The sequence below is a fragment of the Lagenorhynchus albirostris genome, chromosome 2, assembly GCF_949774975.1.
Source record: "Lagenorhynchus albirostris chromosome 2, mLagAlb1.1, whole genome shotgun sequence".
Taxonomy (NCBI): Eukaryota; Metazoa; Chordata; class Mammalia; order Artiodactyla; family Delphinidae; genus Lagenorhynchus; species Lagenorhynchus albirostris.
The window spans coordinates 52,864,553-52,886,486 of NC_083096.1; the positions used below are offsets into that span (position 1 = coordinate 52,864,553).

Below are 21,934 nucleotides of genomic sequence, written 5' to 3' on the forward strand. Positions count from 1 at the left end.
TTTTAGAAGACACATACCTAAGGCCAGAATGATGAAAGAAGTAAGTTATGCCAGGAATGGTAGAGAAAAAATAGAAATAGGTCCTCTTTGAGACCATAGCAACGAAGTCCTGCTTCCCCAAATGTGGTTTTCTACTTTATCGGCTATATGGACTTTCGCTACGTGTAGACTATGTGATGCTATGAACTAGAAAGACTGTTTGGGTTAGAGTGGAGCAAGCTATCTCCCATGCCATGGATATGAAGATTGATGGACCCACGCAGGTAAATGGAGGCAGGAGCAGATGGGCAAGGCTTCAGCTCCCGGGGCCTTTATATTAGTCATTTTCATGCCCATCAACACTTATTGTCAGGTTTCAGCCTTCCCTTCTTTTGAGGGTGGAATGATGCAATCCTGACAGAGAGGAGAGGGAACAGGGTAGAGAAGAAAGACAGGAAAGCCATACACAAAGTTGGCATAAAAGAGAGGAAGAGGTGATTCACTGAGACACGTTGTTATGCAGGGTTTCCGGGCAGAGCTGGGAGCTTCCAGCTCTGGAGACGATATGGAGCCTCATCTTGCTTCCCAGTCTGACAGCTGTGCTCTTGTAAAGGGGCCCAGAGCAGGGGCAAGCTGTAAGGATGCTGGGGCCAATTCCATCTTTCACACCCCCTACTTCCCTGTCTCTGAGCACCTGTCCAGGGAGCTAGTCTCCATCAAAGATGGATATGTACCTGGGTCCAGAGTGCGACTCTCTCAGCCCAAAGGCCTCCCCAGACTTTCACAGATTGGGCAGCAGTTGGCAGGAGCCTGATTCCTCTGAGAAGGGACAGAGAGAAAGAAAAGAAAATGGAAAGAGAGAGGGCTGAGGGGCAGGGAGGCAGAGGACCTGGCCGGTCCATCAAAAGGAAGGGAAGACAGAACAGAGAGGACTACCAGGAAAACACAAAGAAAAGTGCTCTTTAGGTCGTGTCTTCCAAAGGCAGCCAGGAGGTGAGTCGATGTCCCAGGTGCTCCCCTTCCTATAGCTAGTCTGCTTTCAGATGTCTTACGCAATGAGCTTCCCAAGCGGCTCCCCCAGGAGACAATTTCACTGTCTAATGGAGTTCCCAGCTGAGACACATTTTTTAAAAACTATTCAACCTGCATGTCTTCATCCAGATTTCAACCTTTCCTTCCTTGCTGCTCTCTCGGGTGGGTCATTATAAGTACTGAAACACTGTGTGTGCACACATGTAAACATCCCTCCCCTACCACCCTCATACGAGTTTGAGCATGCCCGCACATGCACACACGTGCACATGGATATATTCCCCATGTCTTCCCACTTCTCTGCCCTTTCTCTGAGCCCCTCAGGGTTTGCCTTCTGTTGGTGATCCCAGCCCCTTTTAGTTGGCATATTGCCGTGCTGATGTATTCTTGTACTTTTAAGACCGTGCTCTGTGAGACGGAGCTTGCAGGAATAGTTCCGATGAATATGCATTTGCAATAAGGCCGCTGCATTTGTGAATCGGAGCCACTGCAGAAGTCACCCAATTATACCAGCACTTGGCATTAGCGTAAGACTTTGAAGTCACTGGCCCATGTGGCTCTTGGAGGGAGAAGGGGGCCGGGCCCATTCAACCGACTGTTTCTCATTGGCTGGGAAGCACGGGATCCCTGAGGCAGGAGGACTGGGGCTTGAGAGCTGACGGGCCACCTCATAATCTTGTGACCCTACTGAGAAAAACTTGACGTTGCGCCTGATCTGATTCCACTGGGCATCGGTACCATCCCGCAGCCTTGGTGCGTTAGCCCAGGGCTTCCGTGTCATCTGGAGGAGGACCAGGGACAAGGGCATCAGCTGCAGCACCTGCAGTGTGGAGAGAATCGGGCTCCCTTCCTCCTTCCATCCACATCAACCCTGACATTCAGTTCTCTGAGTGTCGAACTGAAAGGCTTCCCTGGAAAGGCATATGCTTATGAAAGAAGAGGAGGCACTCAGAGCACGCTGGCCCTTAATGAACCTGGGAGAGGGACAGAGATGCGGGAAGAGACAGGTTCGACCGCATATTTTCCTGACTGAGTTCAAGCCAGACAGGTGGGCTTGGTCCACATCAGCTGCTCAACCTTCCTTCTTTCTAGGAAGGCAGGGCACGTCTCTCTGTTATGCATGGACTCCCACAGGGTTAATTGCTACCCAATTAATTGCCCTGTTATTTATGTAGTCTCTGGGGACAGGAAACAAATACCCGTGAAAGGCATAGCCCTGTACCAGCCTCAGTCACTCTGTTCCAAACCAGACCACTCTCCAACGGCGGGATTGCTGAACGTTTAGATGATTCCTGGAGCAGAGGTCCGCCCCCCACCGCGGACAACAGGTCCTACTCCTACCCATTGTCCTCACTGTGCCAGGGTGGGAGCAGTGGTCCCCACCTGCGCAGCACAGGAGTGCCCGTTCTCTGTGCTGTGGAGCCCCAGGGGGTCCTGCAGAGTCCATGTGTTAGTGACCTATTGCTGCTGTAACAAATTACCACAGGTTTGATGGCCTAAAACAACAGCCATTTTATTATCTTACGGCTCAATAGGTGAGAATCCAATTCCGTGTCCCTGGGCTAACATGAAGGTGTCAGCAGGGCTGCCTTCCTCTCTAGCGGCTCTGTTCCTGGTCTTTTCCAGCTTCTAGAGGCTGCCCGCATTTTGGGGGCTCATGGTCCCCTTCCTCCGTCTTTAAAGCCAGCTACATTGCATTTTCCTGACCAGTCTTCTGTAGGACATCTTCTCTCTCTTCTCTTCTGTCCTCCCTCTTGCACTTTTAAGGAGTCTTGTGATTACATTGAGCTCACCTGGTTAACCCAGGATCATCTCCTCATCTCAAGAGCCTTAACTTGATCTGCAGAGCCCCTTTCGTCACAGGTTCCAGGGATTATGTCACAGGCATCCTTGGTGCCATCAGTGGGAGACAGCAGTGGGAACTGGAGGAGCCTTGGTGGGTAGGACTCTAGTCTCCTCTCTCCCAGTTTTAACCAGAGCATCTCGATTCTTACCAAGCCTACCTATTGAGGTTTAATATAAAACTGTATTTGAAGTTTGAAAATGATTTCCAACACTATAAAACTATTTTTAAAAAATTATAAAAATGGAAAGCCTGTGCTCTAATGCTTCTTCCTTATCTTCACACTCATCCTGACAGTGACCCCCCCAGAATGCCTTCTGCTATGTGAGGTGTCTGCACATCCTTAGGTGAGCAGACTGTGGCCTCGGAAGGTGAGAGGTCTGCTGTCCTGCTTGCTCACGTATTGAACACGTGACCTTCCTTGCCAGAGCATTATGCTCTAATGAGCACTGAATTACCCAGCGACCCTGCCGCCCTCCTGTCCACTTGCTGTCCACAATGGTTTCCCACAGAATGTGTCATTTCACCTCTACCGGAGCGCAGATGTGCGGAGACCATTACAGATGACCGTCTCTCGTTCTCTCTGTAGGACAGTAAGCAGAAGGCTATGCCTCAGAAGCTTTCAGAGAAGCGGGGGCAGGAAGCTGAAATAGAAATTTAATTCCATCAGACTTTTCCCCCTTGCTCCTGCATGGCTTGGGCTTACATGTCAAAGCCCATCAAACAGCCGGGGAAATCGTTATTTATGAAAAGAATAAGACTGCCGTGTTGTAAAAAAGAACCTATTTCGAGTAGGCATTATGGTTGCATGTCTTATGAATCATCCAGGTAAGGCAAGGCAGGCTCAGCTGTAGAAAGTTGTTCCTCTTCTCCCAGGGGCGCTGAATACACTCCTGTGTCCATCAGTCATATGCGTCTGCCAGCAGAGCCTCCACCTCATAACCTGGAACTGAGGTGTGTGTGTCTCAGGCTGAGTAAGATTTGACTAGACTCCTAAGTAATGAATCAACCAAAAATCATTGGTAGAAACAGAGGGGAAAGACAGTGAAGAAAAGGAATTGAATGGGGAGAATCATTTAAATCTCATTAGCACGTTATGCTTTAGACCAGTGATAAGTCAAGAAGCCATGAGCATCACACGAAAGATGATTAACCTTGTGTATTTTAGGGGTCACTGAAATATGAGCTCATATATTAGACTTTCTTGATGGGTAAGGGTTGTTGCCATAATACATGGAGTTTTCTTCCTGGGACTGCTAAATGTAACCTATGCGAAGAGGGGTTAATGTCTGACCTTGGGGCTCAATCCTGAGCAAACAGTTCTCTTTTAAGGAAGTGAAGGGATTGTCCACAAGCTGGGAGAAGAGAATGGCCAGCACTTGCAGAGGGAAACTACAAGCTCCTCCTGGAGGCCAGATTTCTCTCCTGACAACTGGTCTCTAGCTGCAGATACTTCTAGGAAGAGGCCATGATTTGGAGCGTATAGTTTCTCTGTGTTTAGATATAGATTTTGAGGAGCTCAACATGTGACTGTAACAGCACATGAAACATTCAGGCAAAAACAAAAGCAGATTTATACCGTGGGAAACTTGATTGGTTAGACTCCTTGGGATGGGAGTCCTGGTTCAGCAAGGGTTAAGAAGAAAACTCTATTTTTGGTTTCAGCTTCCTTTTTTTGAAATCTTTCAAAAATGTTTTACTCTGAACTGCAGCCCAAGTAAGTTACAGTGCAGTGAAGATAATTGCATCTTTTTTAGTGATTGAGGATCTTGTCTTGCTTTCAAGGTCATTGCTCTGGACAGTTTGCAGTGTTTTGTCCTATAAATATATGCACCCATAATACAGTGTGTGTGTGTGTGTGTGTGTGTGTGTGTGTGTGTGTGTGTGTGTGTGTGTGTGTGTGTGTGTGAAGAGAAGGGGAGAGAGAGAATATTAGGCTGGATCTAGAAATCCATAATTGATTCCAGAATGTACTCAAGGAATTGCCTAAGACAGTTGAACAAACAAACAACAGATCTATGGGATTGCTTTATTTTGTTGACACATTGACTTTATTCTTTAGCAATTCCAAAGATCCAGCTTTTCTCACACTTGAGAAGCAGTATGCCAGAGTGGAAGGGACACAAATGAACACTGGGGTCAGATAGAACTAGGTCCAAATTCTGATTCTGCCATTTTCCACCTCTGTGACCTTAAACAAGTTACTACTAATCTTTCCGAGTCTAAGTCTGTTCACTTATAAAATAAGGGGAAAAAAGTCTAATTGTGAGATTGAAGATAATTTACGTAGATTGTCCTGCACATGGAATTGCTTAATTCCCAATAGCTGTTATTATTATTTTTAGCTTTACTTAAGAGAAAAGAAATCCAACTTGGACAAGGCAGCTGTCTTCTTTCCACATCTCCTACAAAAGGGTAAACATCAGGTGGTCCAATCCGGCACAGCGATGGTTATCTAGACACCAGGGCCAGACAAGATGTGGATGTGCCGGGTTTGGGGGTTCTGGAACAAAGCCTGCTCGGGTTTCATTTGGTGACGTCTTTGTCGAACATCACGCCTGATGGGGCATTCTGAAAAGAAAGCAGGTGGTTGAGGCGATGGGGAGTGCTGGCTAGTGACTGAGATGGCTAAGCTGGTACCAGGGTTGAAACCACGTGAGGTGGGATAACAGGAGCGCTGGCGTTGTCTGTACTTTGATGGCTCTTCTCAAGCTTTATAGAAGGAAAAAAGAACTCACGGCAACCAGTGCAGCCCATTTAATTCCAGTAAAACTTCTGTGTTTCGGTACCCACCATGTCCCTGCCTGGGCAGCTTCACAGCGGTGAAGCCAGCTCCCTTCTGGTCGCACATCTGGCCTAACAGCTGGGTGGCCAAGAAAGTGGGTGCGTGAAGGGGGCTAAAGAAACGTGGGGTGCAATCCTCAGCCGCCTCATTGGCTCGTTTACCATCATCTGAAACATCTGGGTGTGTACAGCGTGAGGCAGCCCTTGGAAACATCCTTAAATGCTGTCACCTTCCAGCACTCCAGCTGGCTCCCTGGGGAGAAAGGGGATGGACCAGGCTGAGAGCCTGGCAGGCTCATGGTGGGGGGGCATTTGTTTGGGAAATTGCAGAATTAGTGTCAGCAAACAGTGCCCATCCTGCTGTGATCTTCAGTTGGGAAGCATGGAGAGAGGGGAGGTGGGTTTTCAGAGGCACACCTGTGACAGCTCCAGGCTACTAGGCCAAGGTGCTTGGCAACCAGGAGCTAGAGCCAGACAGGCAGCAGCGCAGGAGAGGAGGTGTTTAACACCGTTCTACCGAGTTTTAAAAGGCTTTTTTTTGCTGTTTGGTTTTAGTTTTGGAGGAGTGTTTTAGCTAGCTGACAGTAGGTGTATAGCAGTCACTAAAATCAGGTCAGATCTACACAGACCCCCAGCTGTGCCCCATATAAGCTGCTGGACCCTGGGCAAGTTATCTTTCCCCTTCCAGCCTGTTGGAAGGAATCAGCAGCAATGTAAACGTAGAGTATTTTTTTGCATTGGCTTTTAGATGGAATCCAGTGCAGTAAGAAGTTCATGCGTTAATTGGCAGTGTTAACAGTTTCCAGGTCTGTTAAATGAGGATAATACAGGGTGCTGTGAGATGAAATACCTAAAGCACATAGCCTAGCGCCCGGCTACTAGTAAGTAAGTGTTCAGTCAACAGTGACTGTTGTGGGAGAACCTGATTGTGCTGTGAGCTGGTGATGGTGCAGCCTGCCAAGGTTTCAGGTGCGGTCCTGCCGTGATCAGCCATGGGACGTTAGGGAGGTCAAGCTTTCTGCGCCCCCGTTTCTTCACGTGTAAAATGAGGATGCGCCCGCTTACCTTATGGGATGCTGTGAGGGTTGCGTGAGTAAGACGCAGGAATATTAGACACTGCCTGGCTCGTCGTGGATCCCCTGTGAGTGTTCCAACTGCTCACCGAGCCTTTTCATCTTGCCTGGGACCTGACTGATTATTTCTTCCTGCATTATCTCTTCTGCTGTCATTCTTGGGTAGTTTATTGAGGACGTGGTGGTACAGAAAAGCTCAGCGTTTTACACTGAGTGTCCAGGGAACTGGGATAAAGCCCAAACCCAAGTATGGCACCTGTGGGTGCTCATGTAGCAGGTACCCTGGTCTGTGCATCTTCCTCAGGGCATCCTTGAGGTGGGAAGGTCATGAGTACCGCCACGCTCACTAGGAGAGAGTGGCTCCGTCCAAGGTCACAGAGAAAGTCCACTTCCTGCTGCCGGCTGGCAGCCCTGGCTCAGTCCGCTTCCTCCAACATTGCCATCCGGTACCAATGTTGACAAAGTGCTTTGGACATCAAAAATAAAGTCCTATTAATCCTAAGTCCAAACAGCAGCACCCCCTTCCCCTAGCCCAAAGGAGTCTCTTCTAATGCATTTTAATTCAGGCCCATCACTTCCGCTCTCCTGCCCGTCTGAGGCCCAACTGGGAGGCCAGCACACCTCGGCCCTGTCTTGCTGCAATGCTCCCTTCCAGCCTGCTGGTAGGAATCAGCTTTAATGCAAATGTGTGTGATCTGTGCCCAGAGAGAAGAAGCGAGATGTCAAAAAAGGTCACTTGCTTTTATAGGGAGTCCAGCATAGTGGGAAACTCGTGCATTACTTACCAATGTTGACGGTTTCAAGGCTGAATGCTAAAAATAGGCATCAGTGGCTACACTCTGGCTCCCAGAGAACCCAGGTCCCGGGTTCACCCACCTGTGTGGATGCTTTCTGATTGTGCCAGTGCCCATCCGGACTCAGCCCCATGAAGGACAGCTCTGGTTGCTATGACCGCCACATCGGCGTGGACTGCTCTGATGGCTTCAACGGTGGCTGTGAGCAGCTGTGTCTGCAGCAGATGGCGCCCTTCCCGGATGACCCCGCTGTGTACAACATCCTCATGTTCTGCGGGTGAGTTGAACTGCCCATGAGGCCAACCGGCTTACTGGGATGAGGGACTTTCAGGAAAGTAAACTGATGTGAACTGGTCACTCTAGGCCAGCCCTTAGGCTCTGAGGAAAGAGCCTTCAGGACTGGAAAAGGGGTATTTTTAAAGTCAGAGTTGGAAGGACCCTTAGGGGAAATCTAGTGTCACCACTGAAAATGAGGAAACTGACCTAGGGGTTTACCTAAATCATTGCCTGCTTACACCAGAATTTCCAAACTGTGTTTGTGGTGCTATGTTAATTGTTTTGTGACAAAAGGATTCCACGGTCCAAAAGCTTGGGAAAGATTGTGTGAAACTAATCAGTTATCAAAGACGGGACATGCTGGATTGTTGCCGAAAGCCAGTGCCTGCTGCATAATCATGAGAAGATTATTCAGTGGGCTAATAATGTTATTTTATTGTATTTCATTTTATTTTCTTTCTTTGCAAGTGGCAGTTTTCCTGTTTAGTTTCTTGTAAAATCCCATTCCATAAATGGAAGCTTGATCTCAATTTTAAAGTCTCTATAATGTCATCATTATGGTTGACCCACTTCAATTAATGAGGTAAATTCAGCCAAAGTTGCATAGAATTTATTTATTTAATACACATATATTTGAGCACCCACTTTGTGCAGACAACCTAGTTAGGTGTCAGATATAGGAGACACAGTAGGATGTGAGATCTGGTCTCCTCTCTCTCAAAGGAGTTTACGATGGGATGTGCGGCCATGAGCACAAAGGAGAATGGGGGAGATGGCAGTGTGAAAGGGCAAGTTGTCAAGATGCTCAGGATGGACTAAGAAGGAGCCAGCCAAATTTAAAATTCTTTCCAGAAACACTGTGTTATGGCTCAAGGAAGGAACCACTTTATCTTGTCCCAGACCTCAGCTGGTGCCATAAAGTCCTTTGTGGGTCCCAAATCAGGTCTGTTGCCTGGACTAATACAGTAGGTCCCTAACTGGACTTTCTTTCCTATTTCATCAGAATTTGGTACCCACGTACCTTTAGCACTCTCCAAGCCACTATATATAGCCTGCCAAAAGAAGTCCTTGATTTGAGGTTCTTTAGAAAGACCAAATCACATGCACTTATAATTAAAGAGCTCTGCTCACACCTGTTCACACGATATGTAAATGGTGAATGGGGAAAACAAAGTTACATTAACATAGGCTTCATTTGTACCTCTGCTAATGACGATAGCAGCATTTAATGAGCACCTACTATAGGCTAGGCACAACGTAAGTTCTTTGAGTTCAGTATCTCACTTAATCTTCTCAGTAACCCAACAAAGCAGCTACTGTTTTTCTCACTTTTACAGATGTGGAGTTCAATCAGCTAATTCAAGGTAACCCAGTAAAGGGCGGCGTAATTGCCATGATAATATTGCTTCTCACCACTTAAAACTATGATAATTTGTTCCTCTATATAGAACAGAGTTCTTTATCTTATTGCAACAATTACTATAGATAGCAATAAATGATGTGTTCTAATGTCATGAACATCTATAAATTCCAAATTTGGTATGTTTCTAAGGAGAGACCCAAATTAAATCAATATGCTTTTAAAATGACAGCTTTATCAAAGCCGTTCTTACTTGAACGAACAAATAATGTTCTTCTCACTATAACTACAAATAAAGTCCAATTAATGACTTACGGGTTATTGACCCATATCTACCAACATCAGTATTGCTCTTCCATTAGAGTAACTGCACATGTTTAATGGGGAGGATATCAAGGAGGTGTCCACACAACATGCCCTAACATCTCTTTAGTTCAGGAATGCTACTCTGAATTAAGGGGGAGTTAATCTTATGTTTGGATATATTCAAACAGAGCACAGCAGCAAGATGATCAATCTTTTTAATTTCTTAGCTGACCTGTCACAGGACCAGGTTAGAAGGTTATTAATTTCTTAAGCACAGTGTCATTCTTTTTGCTGCCTAATTAGCCTCCAAACAAATGCAGGGTCTGGCCATGTAGATTGTTCTGGAGAAAGACTCTAGAATACTTTGTATTTAAATGTGTTAACTCATTTATAAGCTTATATCCAGTGATTCTTACTCAGACCTATCTGGGAAATCCTACATTTATTAGAGGAGAAAGAACTGCAAAGCTCTGGAAGCACTTATCCACGAAGGAAAGGTGAGAGGCTCTGTATGCTCACATAATGCAAGAAGACTCGGTTTATAGACCTAAGAAACTGAGTTATATAGGGGACAAAATCAAATCAGGATACTCATAATCTTTGGCTATCCAACATTCTCCCAAGGCATTTTTTTCCAGTCTGTTGGGTTGCGTTGGCTGCACGGCTCATTGATGGAATAGCTTCTTACCTTGAGCTTTCCACCGTGCTAGGTGCATCGAGGATTACAAGCTTGGTGTGGATGGACGCTCTTGCCAGCTCATCGCAGAGACCTGTCCAGAGGGAGGTGACTGTGGGGAAAGCAGAGAGCTCCCCATGAACCAGACCCTCTTTGGGGAGATGTTCTTTGGTTACAACAACCATTCCAAGGAAGTGGCTGCTGGACAGGTGCTGAAAGGGACATTCAGGTGAACCCCACGTCCATAGCGCTGGTTATTCAGGGCTGTTGGTGGATCTCTTCTCTGATGGGCCTTAGAGTCAGCATAAAGTCTTGTATCTCGGATCCAGGTAACTGTGACCCTAAAAGGATAGGTTATTTTCTCTGCCCTGGTCTTTACTAGGTTCACACTTCTCCTTCCAGAACCCAAGAACCCTGAACAGTAAAGTGTTAAAATAAATTTTTACCTTGCCCAGGCAGAGACTACAAGATTTTCCATGGAAGCCACCACAAAATGCTCAGGTTCTATCATCCCTCTGAGTCTTGGCGAATGAGTCAATCTAGCATAGGTCCTCAGTATGGTCCAAGAATCCCTGAGGGTCCCTGAGATCCTCTCAGGGGATATTCAAAGTCCTCCCTTTTCCAACTACAGAGAGGATGGGTTTCCTTCATATACTTCAATCCAAACAATATATTGCAATAAGTTGAATGCAGAGGTGAGAATTCAGCTGTCTTCTATGAAATCAGACATTTAAAAAACTTGCAAAAAAATGTAAAATAATGCCACTTGTCTCATCATTTTTCAAGACGTTAATATTTAATGGATTTATTATTGTCATCTAAAAATATATCAATAAATATTTTTTAATTTTTTCTTTCAATTTCTAATATGGTAAATGTTGATAGATATAATCTACATAAACAAAAGCTACTTGGGGCCTTCAGTTATTTTTAAGTGTGTAAAGGGGGTCTTGAGAACAAAATGTTTCAAACCACTGACTTAGACTATTTCTAGGAAATTCTCCATTTGACCCCTGTCCCTAATCTATCTTAGGTTATTTGAATACATCATCCTCAGAATCCATGCATTTCAGGAGATGATGGTGGTGATGATGATGATGATGATGATGATGATGATGTTGAAAGTGTTATAATATGGACCAGCAGTTGATAGCAAGCTAGGTCTGGACTCCTACAGGCAAACTGATAGTAAACTTTCGAGCTATTTTTTGGAGTCAGTTGTGTTTTCTGTTACAGACAGTAGACTACTAAAATTTCCCCTTTTAGCCTGGGACCTCATTTGCCAATGGCAAGCAGTGAGGTGTCATAATGAATATTGTGGTGGCTTCATTTGCCCAGATCTTCTGGAGAGGGGATCAGGGAGTAGGGACTGGTGTGGGATGGGGGGAAGAATATTCTCGATCTTGTAAGTAGACCTTTTCAGCTGGTTTATTTCTCATCTCCCTCAGCCCTTGCCCTACTTCTCACACTCGTGTCTTGCTCCAGACATGTTCCTTGAGTGGGGTCCAGGGTGAGGGGAAGTTTTTGGTCCATTGTGGGTTGAGACATAGATCGCTCACCAAAGAGTGGCGTTCACTTGAACACTCAGAGATGAAGGTCGGCCTCTGTTTCCAGGCAAAACAACTTTGCTCGAGGTTTAGACCAGCAACTGCCAGATGGTCTTGTGGTGGCCACTGTCCCCCTGGAGAATCAGTGCCTGGAGGAAATCTCAGAACCAACCCCGGACCCAGACTTCTTGACTGGTGAGTGTGCCACACACCTTACTTAACTGGCAGAAACAAACAAGCAGCTCCCTGTGATGCTGTGAGCTCAAGACGCTTGACCTTGCTTATTTTGGTTTCAAAGCCAGTGATTTTCTTGATATGTGATAAAAGCTCAGTCCTAAAACTGAACACTAGTAGGATTATTTGTCAGTGAAACGGCCAATATTATCACATAATTCTCTGCAAAATGACCATAATAATACCTTTCCCTGCTAGTCTTATTGGGATGCTTTGAAAACAAATGAAATAATAGATATGTAAGAGTTCAGAGTTCTCAGTGGATTAGAGGAAGTGACTAGGTCACAGGAGAGGTAGAAAGAAGGTAGATTGCTTAGAGCCTAAGTATCTGGCATTGGTTCCCCGGCAAGTGCTTCTAGAGCAGTGTGAGAGAGTAGAGAATGCTAGAGCTTTGTTGTCAGACGACCCTGGGTTTGACTCCTGGCTCTGCTACTTTCTAGCTGTGTGACATTAGACAATACAGTCTCTTGGGGTCTCATGGCCCCCATAATAAGATGGGGATCATAACACCTGTCACTCAACGTTGCTTGGAGCCCAACGGCACTCTTCTCCTCGGCTCACTGTGGAACGAAGGTATGGGCTGATTGGGAGAGGCAGGAATACTAGCGGTCGTTTCTCCTTTCTGTGCCACTAAACACCCCCAGTTAGCACCTCCTGGACCAAAGAAGGCATTTCAAAGTGTTCCAGGGACCCTTAAGAGGCAGCCAACCAGGAACTCAGCATCACTTACTAGGAGTCTCGACATCAGCTCTTCTGCTGTCAGCTTTGTTCATTTCTCCATTACTCCTCTCCCTTCTTCATTCTATGTCTTCCTTATTCTAGACCCTTCTCCCCTTTATTTTCCCCTTTTCTGAAGAATAGCTTGAACTGAGTGTAAGCCTTTTTCAGATATCAAGTTATGTCCGAAAATTTCATTTAGACCGGAGTGGGATTAGAAGTAGGTCTGTCTGAGTTAGTATAGCATAGTGATCACTAGCTTAGGCTCTGAATCCTGACAGCTAAGCTCAGTTCTTCACTGGCTGTGTGATCTTGGACAAGTTACTTACCTTCTCCATGGCTCAGTTTTTTACCTGTAAACATGGATATTATAGTATTATCTTTCTTATAGGATTAGTATGAGGAATAAATATTCATGAAGTTCTAAAAACAGTTCCCGATACATACTGAGATGTATGTTTATTAAATATATAAATATACCAAGGAAGAAAGAAAATATGAACATTCAAACTACCAAACTGTGCTTTCCTTATAGAAGAAGGAAAGGGAGCAAGGGAGAAAACAATTAGATATATTCTGGACCAGAAATAAATCTCATCGAAATAAGCTGCCTTCTAAAAGATCACACACACACATACACACACACACAAACCTGAAAAAATTAAAGTGCACCTCTGGGTGTGTCCTGAAAGCCTACGTCTCTAGTGTTTGGCAATCTGGCTTTCTTGTTTCCATGTCATTGGCTGAGAAACACTTGCTGGGTGTGTGTAAAATGCCTTGTAAAGGAGGTGTGAGATGGCGCACAGAAGCAGGACAGGCTCCACACTGCCAATAAACTACCTGGCTTCTGTTTAGAGAGTCACCAGGGCAACTCTCTCACACATTAGAACTTACATGGAAGTGAGATTTCAGTTGTCAGGCTGGGAAGACACAGAGTAGTCCTGGATGCTACCTGAGCTTTTTGGGGAGGAGAGATCTGAGAAGCATCAGAAAAACATGTGCCTGAATCTCCATCTTTGGAAATAAGAAAAAGATCCAAACTTTGTTCAAATCCACAAGAGAAACTTCTTTCTTCCCTGTGCCCTTGGACCTCTCCTGGTTTGGTATATCAGAGGCAAAAGGAGTGGAAGGATGTCCTGGTGGGACCTTTGCTTTTTCATGGTCTTGAGACAGTGACATTCCTAAAAGTACAGAGAGAACTTTTCTTGACCTGCTAGTTTTCTACCCAGCCTTTCTTTTTAATGTATTTTGATTAAGAAGTGATACCAGTTAGTCCAAGAGCAGGTATTTCCTTTGATGTAAGAAGGAATCAGTCTTGTTTTTCAAAGCCCAGAATAACTAGAAGAATCAGTTAGAGATGGTTGACCACTTTTCTTCCATATGTATTTCCTAGTTCTGGTAACATTTTAATTATATCTTTCTTGAGAGTCATACAGAGAATGTCATATCATGCCGCACTATGTGCTATTATAGGTCACAGTCCCCATAAACCTACAAGCTTAAAAGGTTTTTGGGCGAAAGTGATCTTCAGGTTCTTCTATATCAGCATTTTCAAGCATGTTTTTTTATGAAAAACCAGCCCTCCACTCATAAATAGGTTCTATCTTCAAATAATTTGGAAGTAGCATCTACCTCTCAGCAATCTGCAGCACCTGAGCATGGAACAGATTCCAAGAAGTCCTGCACTAAAGAAATGCCTTTTACTTTACTTAGCCCAGCAATTCCCAAATCTATTTAACTAGAGAATCCTTTTACACATAACAGCTATTTCGAGCTTTCAGAATTATTGGCTTAAAGAATGTACTGGAAATTTTCTGATGTATGTGTTTTATCTTGCCGATTACCTTCTTCCTTACCAAAACAGTTAAGAACTCTTACGCTTTACAAGCCTTTTTGGTGTTATAAGTTGTGTGGAAATAAATGAAGACCAACAAAATGAAAACAGGTGAAGGCTATTTACACACAGCAAGGGAGTCAGCCACCATCACTTGCATTTTGGCAGAGACTGAGAGGCAGGCAGAGAAGTAGGAAAGCTTCAGAGTGGAAAAAAGGGAGGGCTTCAGATATGCCCTGATAGGCATGTAAGTTGTTGGCAGGTGATCCAACTAACCAGGAGTGACATATTCTTAGGTAAATGTTTAGGAGACCTATTTGACTTTCTCTGGTGGAACCTAACTTGGAAGCAAGAACAAAAATTAGGGAAGCTGTCAGTTATTAATCAAGTCCTGGTGAGTTTGGCCTGATTGTTACAGGGGTTATTATTTGGCTTCCTGAACTAGAAGAAATGGTGGTCTGACTTCCTACAAGTCTGACTTAGAGACGGTAGATTAGCTTCTTGGGCTGGTTGCTGTAGATAATAGGGTGGTTTGCTGGGCTGGTTGCTGCAGATTGTGGGTCAGAGTTCTCTTTTTACATGCGGTCTGGCCATCATCCATTTGTATTTTCAGTCTCTCAGCTGAGAAAAAAAAAGAGTCCAGAGGCAGATCAAGGAGGAAGAGGAGGCTGCTGGTCACATTCATGGGTCCGATGGGCACCATAATCACGGAATCTTAAGCATCCCCTTGGCATTTCAATAAAATAACAGGAGAAAACTAACTTTCTTTTCTTTTCTTTCTTTCTTTCTTTCTTTTTCTTTCTTCCTTCCTTCCTTCCTTCCTTCTTTCCTTCCTTCCTTCCTTCCTTCCTTCCTTTCTTTCTTCCTCCCTCCTTCCGTCCCTCCCTTCCTCCCTCCCTTTCTTGTTTCCTTCCTCCCTTCTTCTTTCTCTATTCTTTCTTTCTTTCCTACCTTGCCTGCCTGCTTGCCTTCCTTCTTTCCTCCCTTCTTTCTTTGTTTCTTTCTTTTTCTATCACATAGGTCTATTCAGTCATTTTTTTTTTCAAGCATATGTAGGGAAAAATAATGTTCTTTCTTGAGAAAACAGATATTTTGTTTGGAAAAAAAGTCATTCACAAATGTATCACAAATAATAATAAAATGAAATAAAAAACTGGGACTAACCGCATTGCAAGGGCACACCGAGAAAGAATCCTATGACTCAGCAAGAAAATAGATATTTTTAAATATCCCTTTCCTTTTAACTAATGGAAATATTATCTGTAAGTGGGCACAGAACAACATTTCCCAAGAATTAACAGTTATATAACTGTTTCCCTGACTATGGTGTAGCATAAAGGCACTCAGTAGAATTGTTGTTTAGCAGTGAAGTAATGGAGTTCGGTTGTTTGGCTCATCCTGGGCGAATGTGGGACACTGTCATCCCTGCCCACCGCCAACACCCGTGCTTCTTTTATTTTCCCTTCCCTCTACTGACCTGAACTAAGGCCTGGGAATTTATAACAAAAACATCAATTAACAAATGTCAAGTTCACACAATTAGAAGTGATGAGAGAGAGGTAGGGAGGAGGGTGACAACATTATGGAAACCATGTATGTATACGATGTTTTAGCTTTTCTCAATGTGCTTTTATACCCGTAACTTTATTTTGTCCTGACAACCTACCTGTAAAGTAGGCAGGATGAATACTATCATCCTCACTTTTCAGATACGAAAACTGAAAGAAAGGAGTTGCCTAGCCCCAAGTCACACAGCTGGTTGGAATCACAGAATTGAAAAGGAAACAAGGGGTCATCTGAGCTAAGCCGCTCACTTTACAGATGCAACAACTGAGAATCGCAAGGTCCCCTGGGCAGGTAGCCAGAGAGGAAGCTCAGGCCAGTTGATTGGCAGGCAGAAACTGCCCCCTTCGGCAGCATGGGTGCCTTAGAACTCCCGCCTCCTGATTTCCTGCCCTTTTCTTTTCCTGCTAGGAAACAGGTCCATTAAAGGGAATGTTTCCTGATATACTGAAAAATCTTTATCGGGCTTGCTATCTTTTTATTAATAGAGTTTCTGAAATAATAGCAAGCTGATGAGCTAGCATCACTAGAGAATGCATACTACGTAGAACAGTTTTACAAAACATGCACATTATAACTCGAATGAAACGTACCTTGGAGGTATGTGACTGGAGTCTTAAACCTGTAAAGTTAGAATTTCCTTTATACGCTTTTACAATTGACATAAAGGCGAAAAGCCAGCGTATGCAGAAGTATGACTGCCGTCACAAAGCTTAATGCCCTAACAGAAGAGCATTTGAAAGGAAAATTGCTGAAAACCTTCTTTTAGTTTCAAGTAACTTATCTTTGATTACCTGAGATCAGATTTAAGCAATTGATTCAATAAGCACCTCTTCTGACCTTTTTTCCTGTTTTTCTACCGATAATTATTCCCATATGATTCACACAGACATGGAAATTTGGCAATCACTCAGCTAATTTGATCAGAGTTGACAAGCAGCTAATTAATCCTACCTACTCTTCATCCAGTTTAGGCACTAAATTAGTTGATTTAGCCTGAAGGAAGCATGGGTCAAAATGGCAGGATAATTCACTACATATGTATTATTGCCATTATATTTACACACACACGCTCACTGTCTATCTAAATTTATCATATATGTGGCCATTATATTTGCATATGTACATATATACGCACACATGTGCATACATCAGGCATAGAAATGAAGCCAAAATTGGTGCTCTAAACTTAGCAAGGTGATTTTTTAATTTCCTGTGGCCTAATTATTTTGTTTCTGTAGCATTTTATATTTATAGTAATGGCTAGAATTCAAGTAGAGTGCCACTCTTTCTACAAGGTGTTCAAGCAAGAACAGCTCATTACAACATCACTAAGAGGCTACAAGGATATATTTATTGAGAGTGACCTTGGATAAGTAACTTGGCTTCCCAGAGCCTCAGTTTTCCCATCTGTAAAATAGGGACCACAAATAAAGTGCCTATCATGTGTCTTGCACATAGATGACACTCAGTATAGGGCCCATTCCTGCCCCTTACTAACTTAGTCATGCTGACACTGTCCCTCCTGGTAAAGACGAAACAAGCATTATCAGCTTCAGAGTAATTAAAACTTAGATACGGAACACAAATCAGTTAAGTGGGACACAACAATCGATGTTATCAGGAACTTGAGCTGAGTCAATTATTGCAGCTATTAAAGAGTGTAAAAACCTGTGTGTTACAGTAAGCCCAGAGTTTCACATGAGTTTATTAAGGGAGTATTGTAGTAGAATAGTTACGAACCCTGTTCTGGTCTCAGACACATCTGGAACTTTATCCTGGCTCTACCTGGTGGCCTAGGGCCCTTGTGCAAACTCCTGTCTAAGCTTCAGTTTTCTCATTTATAAGATGCAGACAATAACACCTAGTTTACAAGGATCATATGACTATATACAAAGTGCTTAGCTGAATGCCTGGTACGGAGTATAGGTTCAATAAGTGATAGCTGTTGTTACTATGATTCCAGAAATTTTCTCCATCCAAAAATGCTTTCTCATTTCCTCACAATTACACCCGCTAAGCCAGTAGACTTGGGACTTGAGAATCCACTACATGCACTGAGCCCGCATTTCCTCTGTCCCTAGGGATGGTGAACTTCAGTGAGGTGTCCGGATACCCCGTCCTGCAGCACTGGAAGGTCCGCTCTGTGATGTACCACATCAAACTCAAACAAGTGACCGTCTCTCAGGGTGAGCACAACTGCAAGCCATCCCTCCCACCTGCTCCTGGGGTGTGGCATTCCTTCCCAAGGGCACAAGCCTTTTATCAGTGTTGAAGATGCCATCCAAAATGTAGCCATTCCACGAGATCTATAACCTAGTCACTCGATTCACCCTTCAGGGCAAATGGCTGGAATCGGATCATTTTCTTAGCATAGATTAAATTGCAAGTCTTATCTTGGATAATAGAAGAGATGGAAAGGGCAAGGCGGGAACCACTGGAGATAAATTTAAACACTTACTTTATCATATTTCCTGGAGTCACCCAGTGTATAGAGAGGATATGCGAAAGCAAACTTTTTATAAATTGACAGAATAAAACTTTCCAAGTGCAAAGAGTATACTTTACTATACCTTAGAGGTTCTATATGATGAAAGAAATAAGGGAAAGAGAGCAAGAAAGAGGAAGGGGAGTGGAAAAATAGAAAATAGCTATGGTTCCTAAAAGCAAGTAAGCAAGATAGATGGATAGATAGATAGATGAATGTAGATTTATCTACATCTATGTTATATATATATAAAGATATGTATATATATCTTTATATCTAATAAGTTAAGGAGTAGTGAATTCTGAACTTAGGATAAATTGTTCCAAAACAGAAAAATGAGGCACCTTGTATAAGTATTCTTCAAATCTTAGTGATAAATAGAGAGTTGTGAAGAGAAGTAAGACATATACTAGAGAAAGAAGAGGCATTAAGCATATAGAACATCTCCAAAGTACACAAAGGGACTCAGAACTTTTTATTTTCTATCACGAAAGAGTTCTTGGCAAGAAGGGATTGGGATGTGGCTATTACTGAAGTGAGCTCTGCTGGTGCAGAAAACACTTGGAACGAGCAAGATTGCTCGTCATCCTAGAAAAATACGGCAGTATTTTTCACATACTCAGTTTGCACGCAGCTCAGGTGCTATGCATATCAGGGGATAACAATCACATATCTCTGTTGCCACGTGCTTTTAAAAGCCACACATGGCATCATGGACGATGTGGACCTCTGCACTTGGGGTCTCAAGCCTGGGCCGGGCTCTGCCTTGTCCTGATAGGACACAGGTGTGTCAAAAAGAAGACTGTACAAAGTTGGTCAGGTAGAGAAGGTATTGGATTTGGAAAATTTGTCATAGGTTATCTTTCTGACAAATATGAATCTCTTAAACAGGGAAGGCAAATCCAAGGAGATTTGTCTGGGGAGGAGGCAAACAGATTCCTTCCTCCATTTGCCATTTCAAAGTCTTTATACTTTTGATTTTCTTAAATAAATGTAAGCAGCATTTTAGTGGCTTTCCTTATCTTTCTTCTTCCATTATCTTCCCATACCCATTTCTCTGCATGAAGGCAGCATCCTGAAAACTTTATTGGTCACTACCCACAGTTACAGCACATTTTACACCGTGACTTTGTGCACAGGCATGTCCCCACATACACACCACAGAAGGTTCATGAAGCCATACTTCATCTTCCCAAGTGAAATGTTCTCTGCTGGTATTTGCGTTTCTATTTTAGACTGTGCTATTCTTTTTCATTTTTTAAATGCTATTATTTGAGCTCACTAAATTGATTTAATGTCATGACTTGTGATTTGAAACAAAAAACTTTGACTTAAGCAGGGAGGTAGTGGAGATTTGATAATGTTATACTTAACTTGCACGAAGTTAACAACATAACTAACTGGGTGGAAGGAATATTCTTTTAGGAACTGAAATGTCTGATTTCGCTACCTGGAAGTACCTGGTAGCTCCAGCCAGCTCTCCAACGTCACTTTGGGCCACATGACACTTGCACATTGAGGCTGGTTGGCCTGGGAATCCAGATACCCATATTGTAAGTCCTCACTCTTTTTCTTGGGTGACCTTTTCTCCATAGCCCTCAGCAATGCTCTCCACTCCCTAGACGGGGCGACATCTCGTGGGGATTTTGTAGCCTTGTTGGACCAGTTTGGCAACCATTACATCCAGGAAGCTATCTACGGCTTTGAGGAATCCTGCTCTATCTGGTACCCAAACAAGCAGGTCCAGCGGCGACTCTGGCTGGAATACGAAGACATCAGCAAAGGTGAGTGACATGCCCGTCAGCAAGTTCTACTCCCTGTGCAAGTCCTGGCTGCCTAGGTACATCCATAGGACCAAAAATAGGGAGTCTGTAGGTGAAGGACTAATTCAGATTTGCCTCGATGTTCTTGCCCACCCTTTAAATTGCCAAGGTTTGGTTGCTAAAACCAGATGTCAAAATGGGAGTATTTGGGGAAACTTTATATGCAGGAGGGGGTCCAAACTGTATGACCACTGAGCGGGTTATCATAGAGGGAGTCTTCTAAAGGGCTTACCAGCCACCATGCATCCTGTTACCATAGCACGGGCAAAATACTAGACGGTTCTTATGGAGTGGGGGAGAAAAGGAGAGCGTTTCAGCCTCCCCCACCACTCCCTGCCTCCGGCAATCCCATCCTACACTGGCTGGCAACCCCTTCCGGTAATTGCATAGTAAACCCCTTCTCACTCCATCCTGCCCTGTGTTTAGGGGCAATTTTCCTACTGCTCTGTGCTGTGAGGAAATCTCCATTGCCCCAGGTGTTTGTGTAGCTCTGGATAACAGCCTCCCAAATAAATCTTGGTCCACTGTTTGATGGCAAGTTAGTATTCAGTCCAAGTAAGTATAAGAAATTGGAATTTCTGGGACCCTTTGAATCACCTTCTGATGTAGGAGGAGTACTGGCTGGTAAATTTGTGTTCTGATCAACCAAGACTGGTTTAGAATTGCCATTCATGGAATTTCTTCTTCTGAGCTTATCCTCATGGCATTCTGATGAGCTCAAATTATGGATGTGTGAGTTGCTAAAGGGCAAGTGATGAAATGAGCACAGTGAAAACTCAAGAAGTAGGTCATCCTAAGATTTAATGATCAAGGGTCCCTCTGAGACTAGGGACCCCCTGCTGTCATCAGTGCTACAGTGGGAGAAAATATGCTCCCGTGGCTGAGATGCCCTTGGTTCTCTGAGCTCCATACAGATTTCTATTTTGTCTTGAGGCACGAGAGCCCCTCTTCTGACTGGGAGCTTTCTTCCAAAAGAAGCAAGAGGCTTGTACCTGGACTGCAGGCTTCCCCCCAGGTCCTGATTCCTCTAAGCTCAAAGAGACAACCGCAGGCTTCTTGTATCCCTTCAAACTTCAGCATCTTAAAATTGTTCTGATTCCAATTTGCCAAGGAGTATAATGTAAGCACATTTCGATAAGACCAGTTCCAGCTGGCAAAACTTTGTTATGTTTCCATGCCAGAGCCTAGCGATTGAACCAAAGGACTAAAGCCTCCTCTATTTCTGTTTGCCAGTGGTTCAAGGATTGCCAGGCTCTAGGACTGCTGGGAGATGCGAGTCTGACCTTCCTCAGAACTCCTGGTTCTACCTCTTGCGTCTATCCTGAGCATTGTAGTATCCTTAAGGTTAAATGCGAAGCCCAGGAGGGAACTTTATCCATGGCCTTGGCACTATGCCCTATCCCTCTCCATTCTTACACACAGGAACTAATTTTGTCACAGTCCAACTGTTGGCTTTAGTTCTCATAAATATGATGTATATCACCCCTTGCTTGTTATTGATATTAAAAGATATTCAAATATTTTAGTATGTTTATTTTGATCTCTTGCAGTTGTCCATGTATACCTGCCCCCCAGCTGACTCCTGAATCTTACCTCTGTGTCATA

At 44.0% G+C, this 21,934-nt stretch overlaps 1 protein-coding gene across 1 annotated transcript in view; it reads left to right on the forward strand.

Moving 5' to 3' along the window:
• ASTN1 (astrotactin 1) overlaps positions 1-21,934 on the forward strand; it is a 325,315-nt gene that overhangs the window by 227,041 nt on the left and 76,340 nt on the right. The window contains exons 12-16 of the mRNA XM_060142171.1: positions 7,616-7,782; positions 10,158-10,352; positions 11,738-11,865; positions 18,103-18,207; positions 20,102-20,290. Of these exons, the coding sequence (XP_059998154.1) occupies positions 7,616-7,782; positions 10,158-10,352; positions 11,738-11,865; positions 18,103-18,207; positions 20,102-20,290 (784 nt within the window). The remainder of the gene's footprint in view (positions 1-7,615; positions 7,783-10,157; positions 10,353-11,737; positions 11,866-18,102; positions 18,208-20,101; positions 20,291-21,934) is intronic.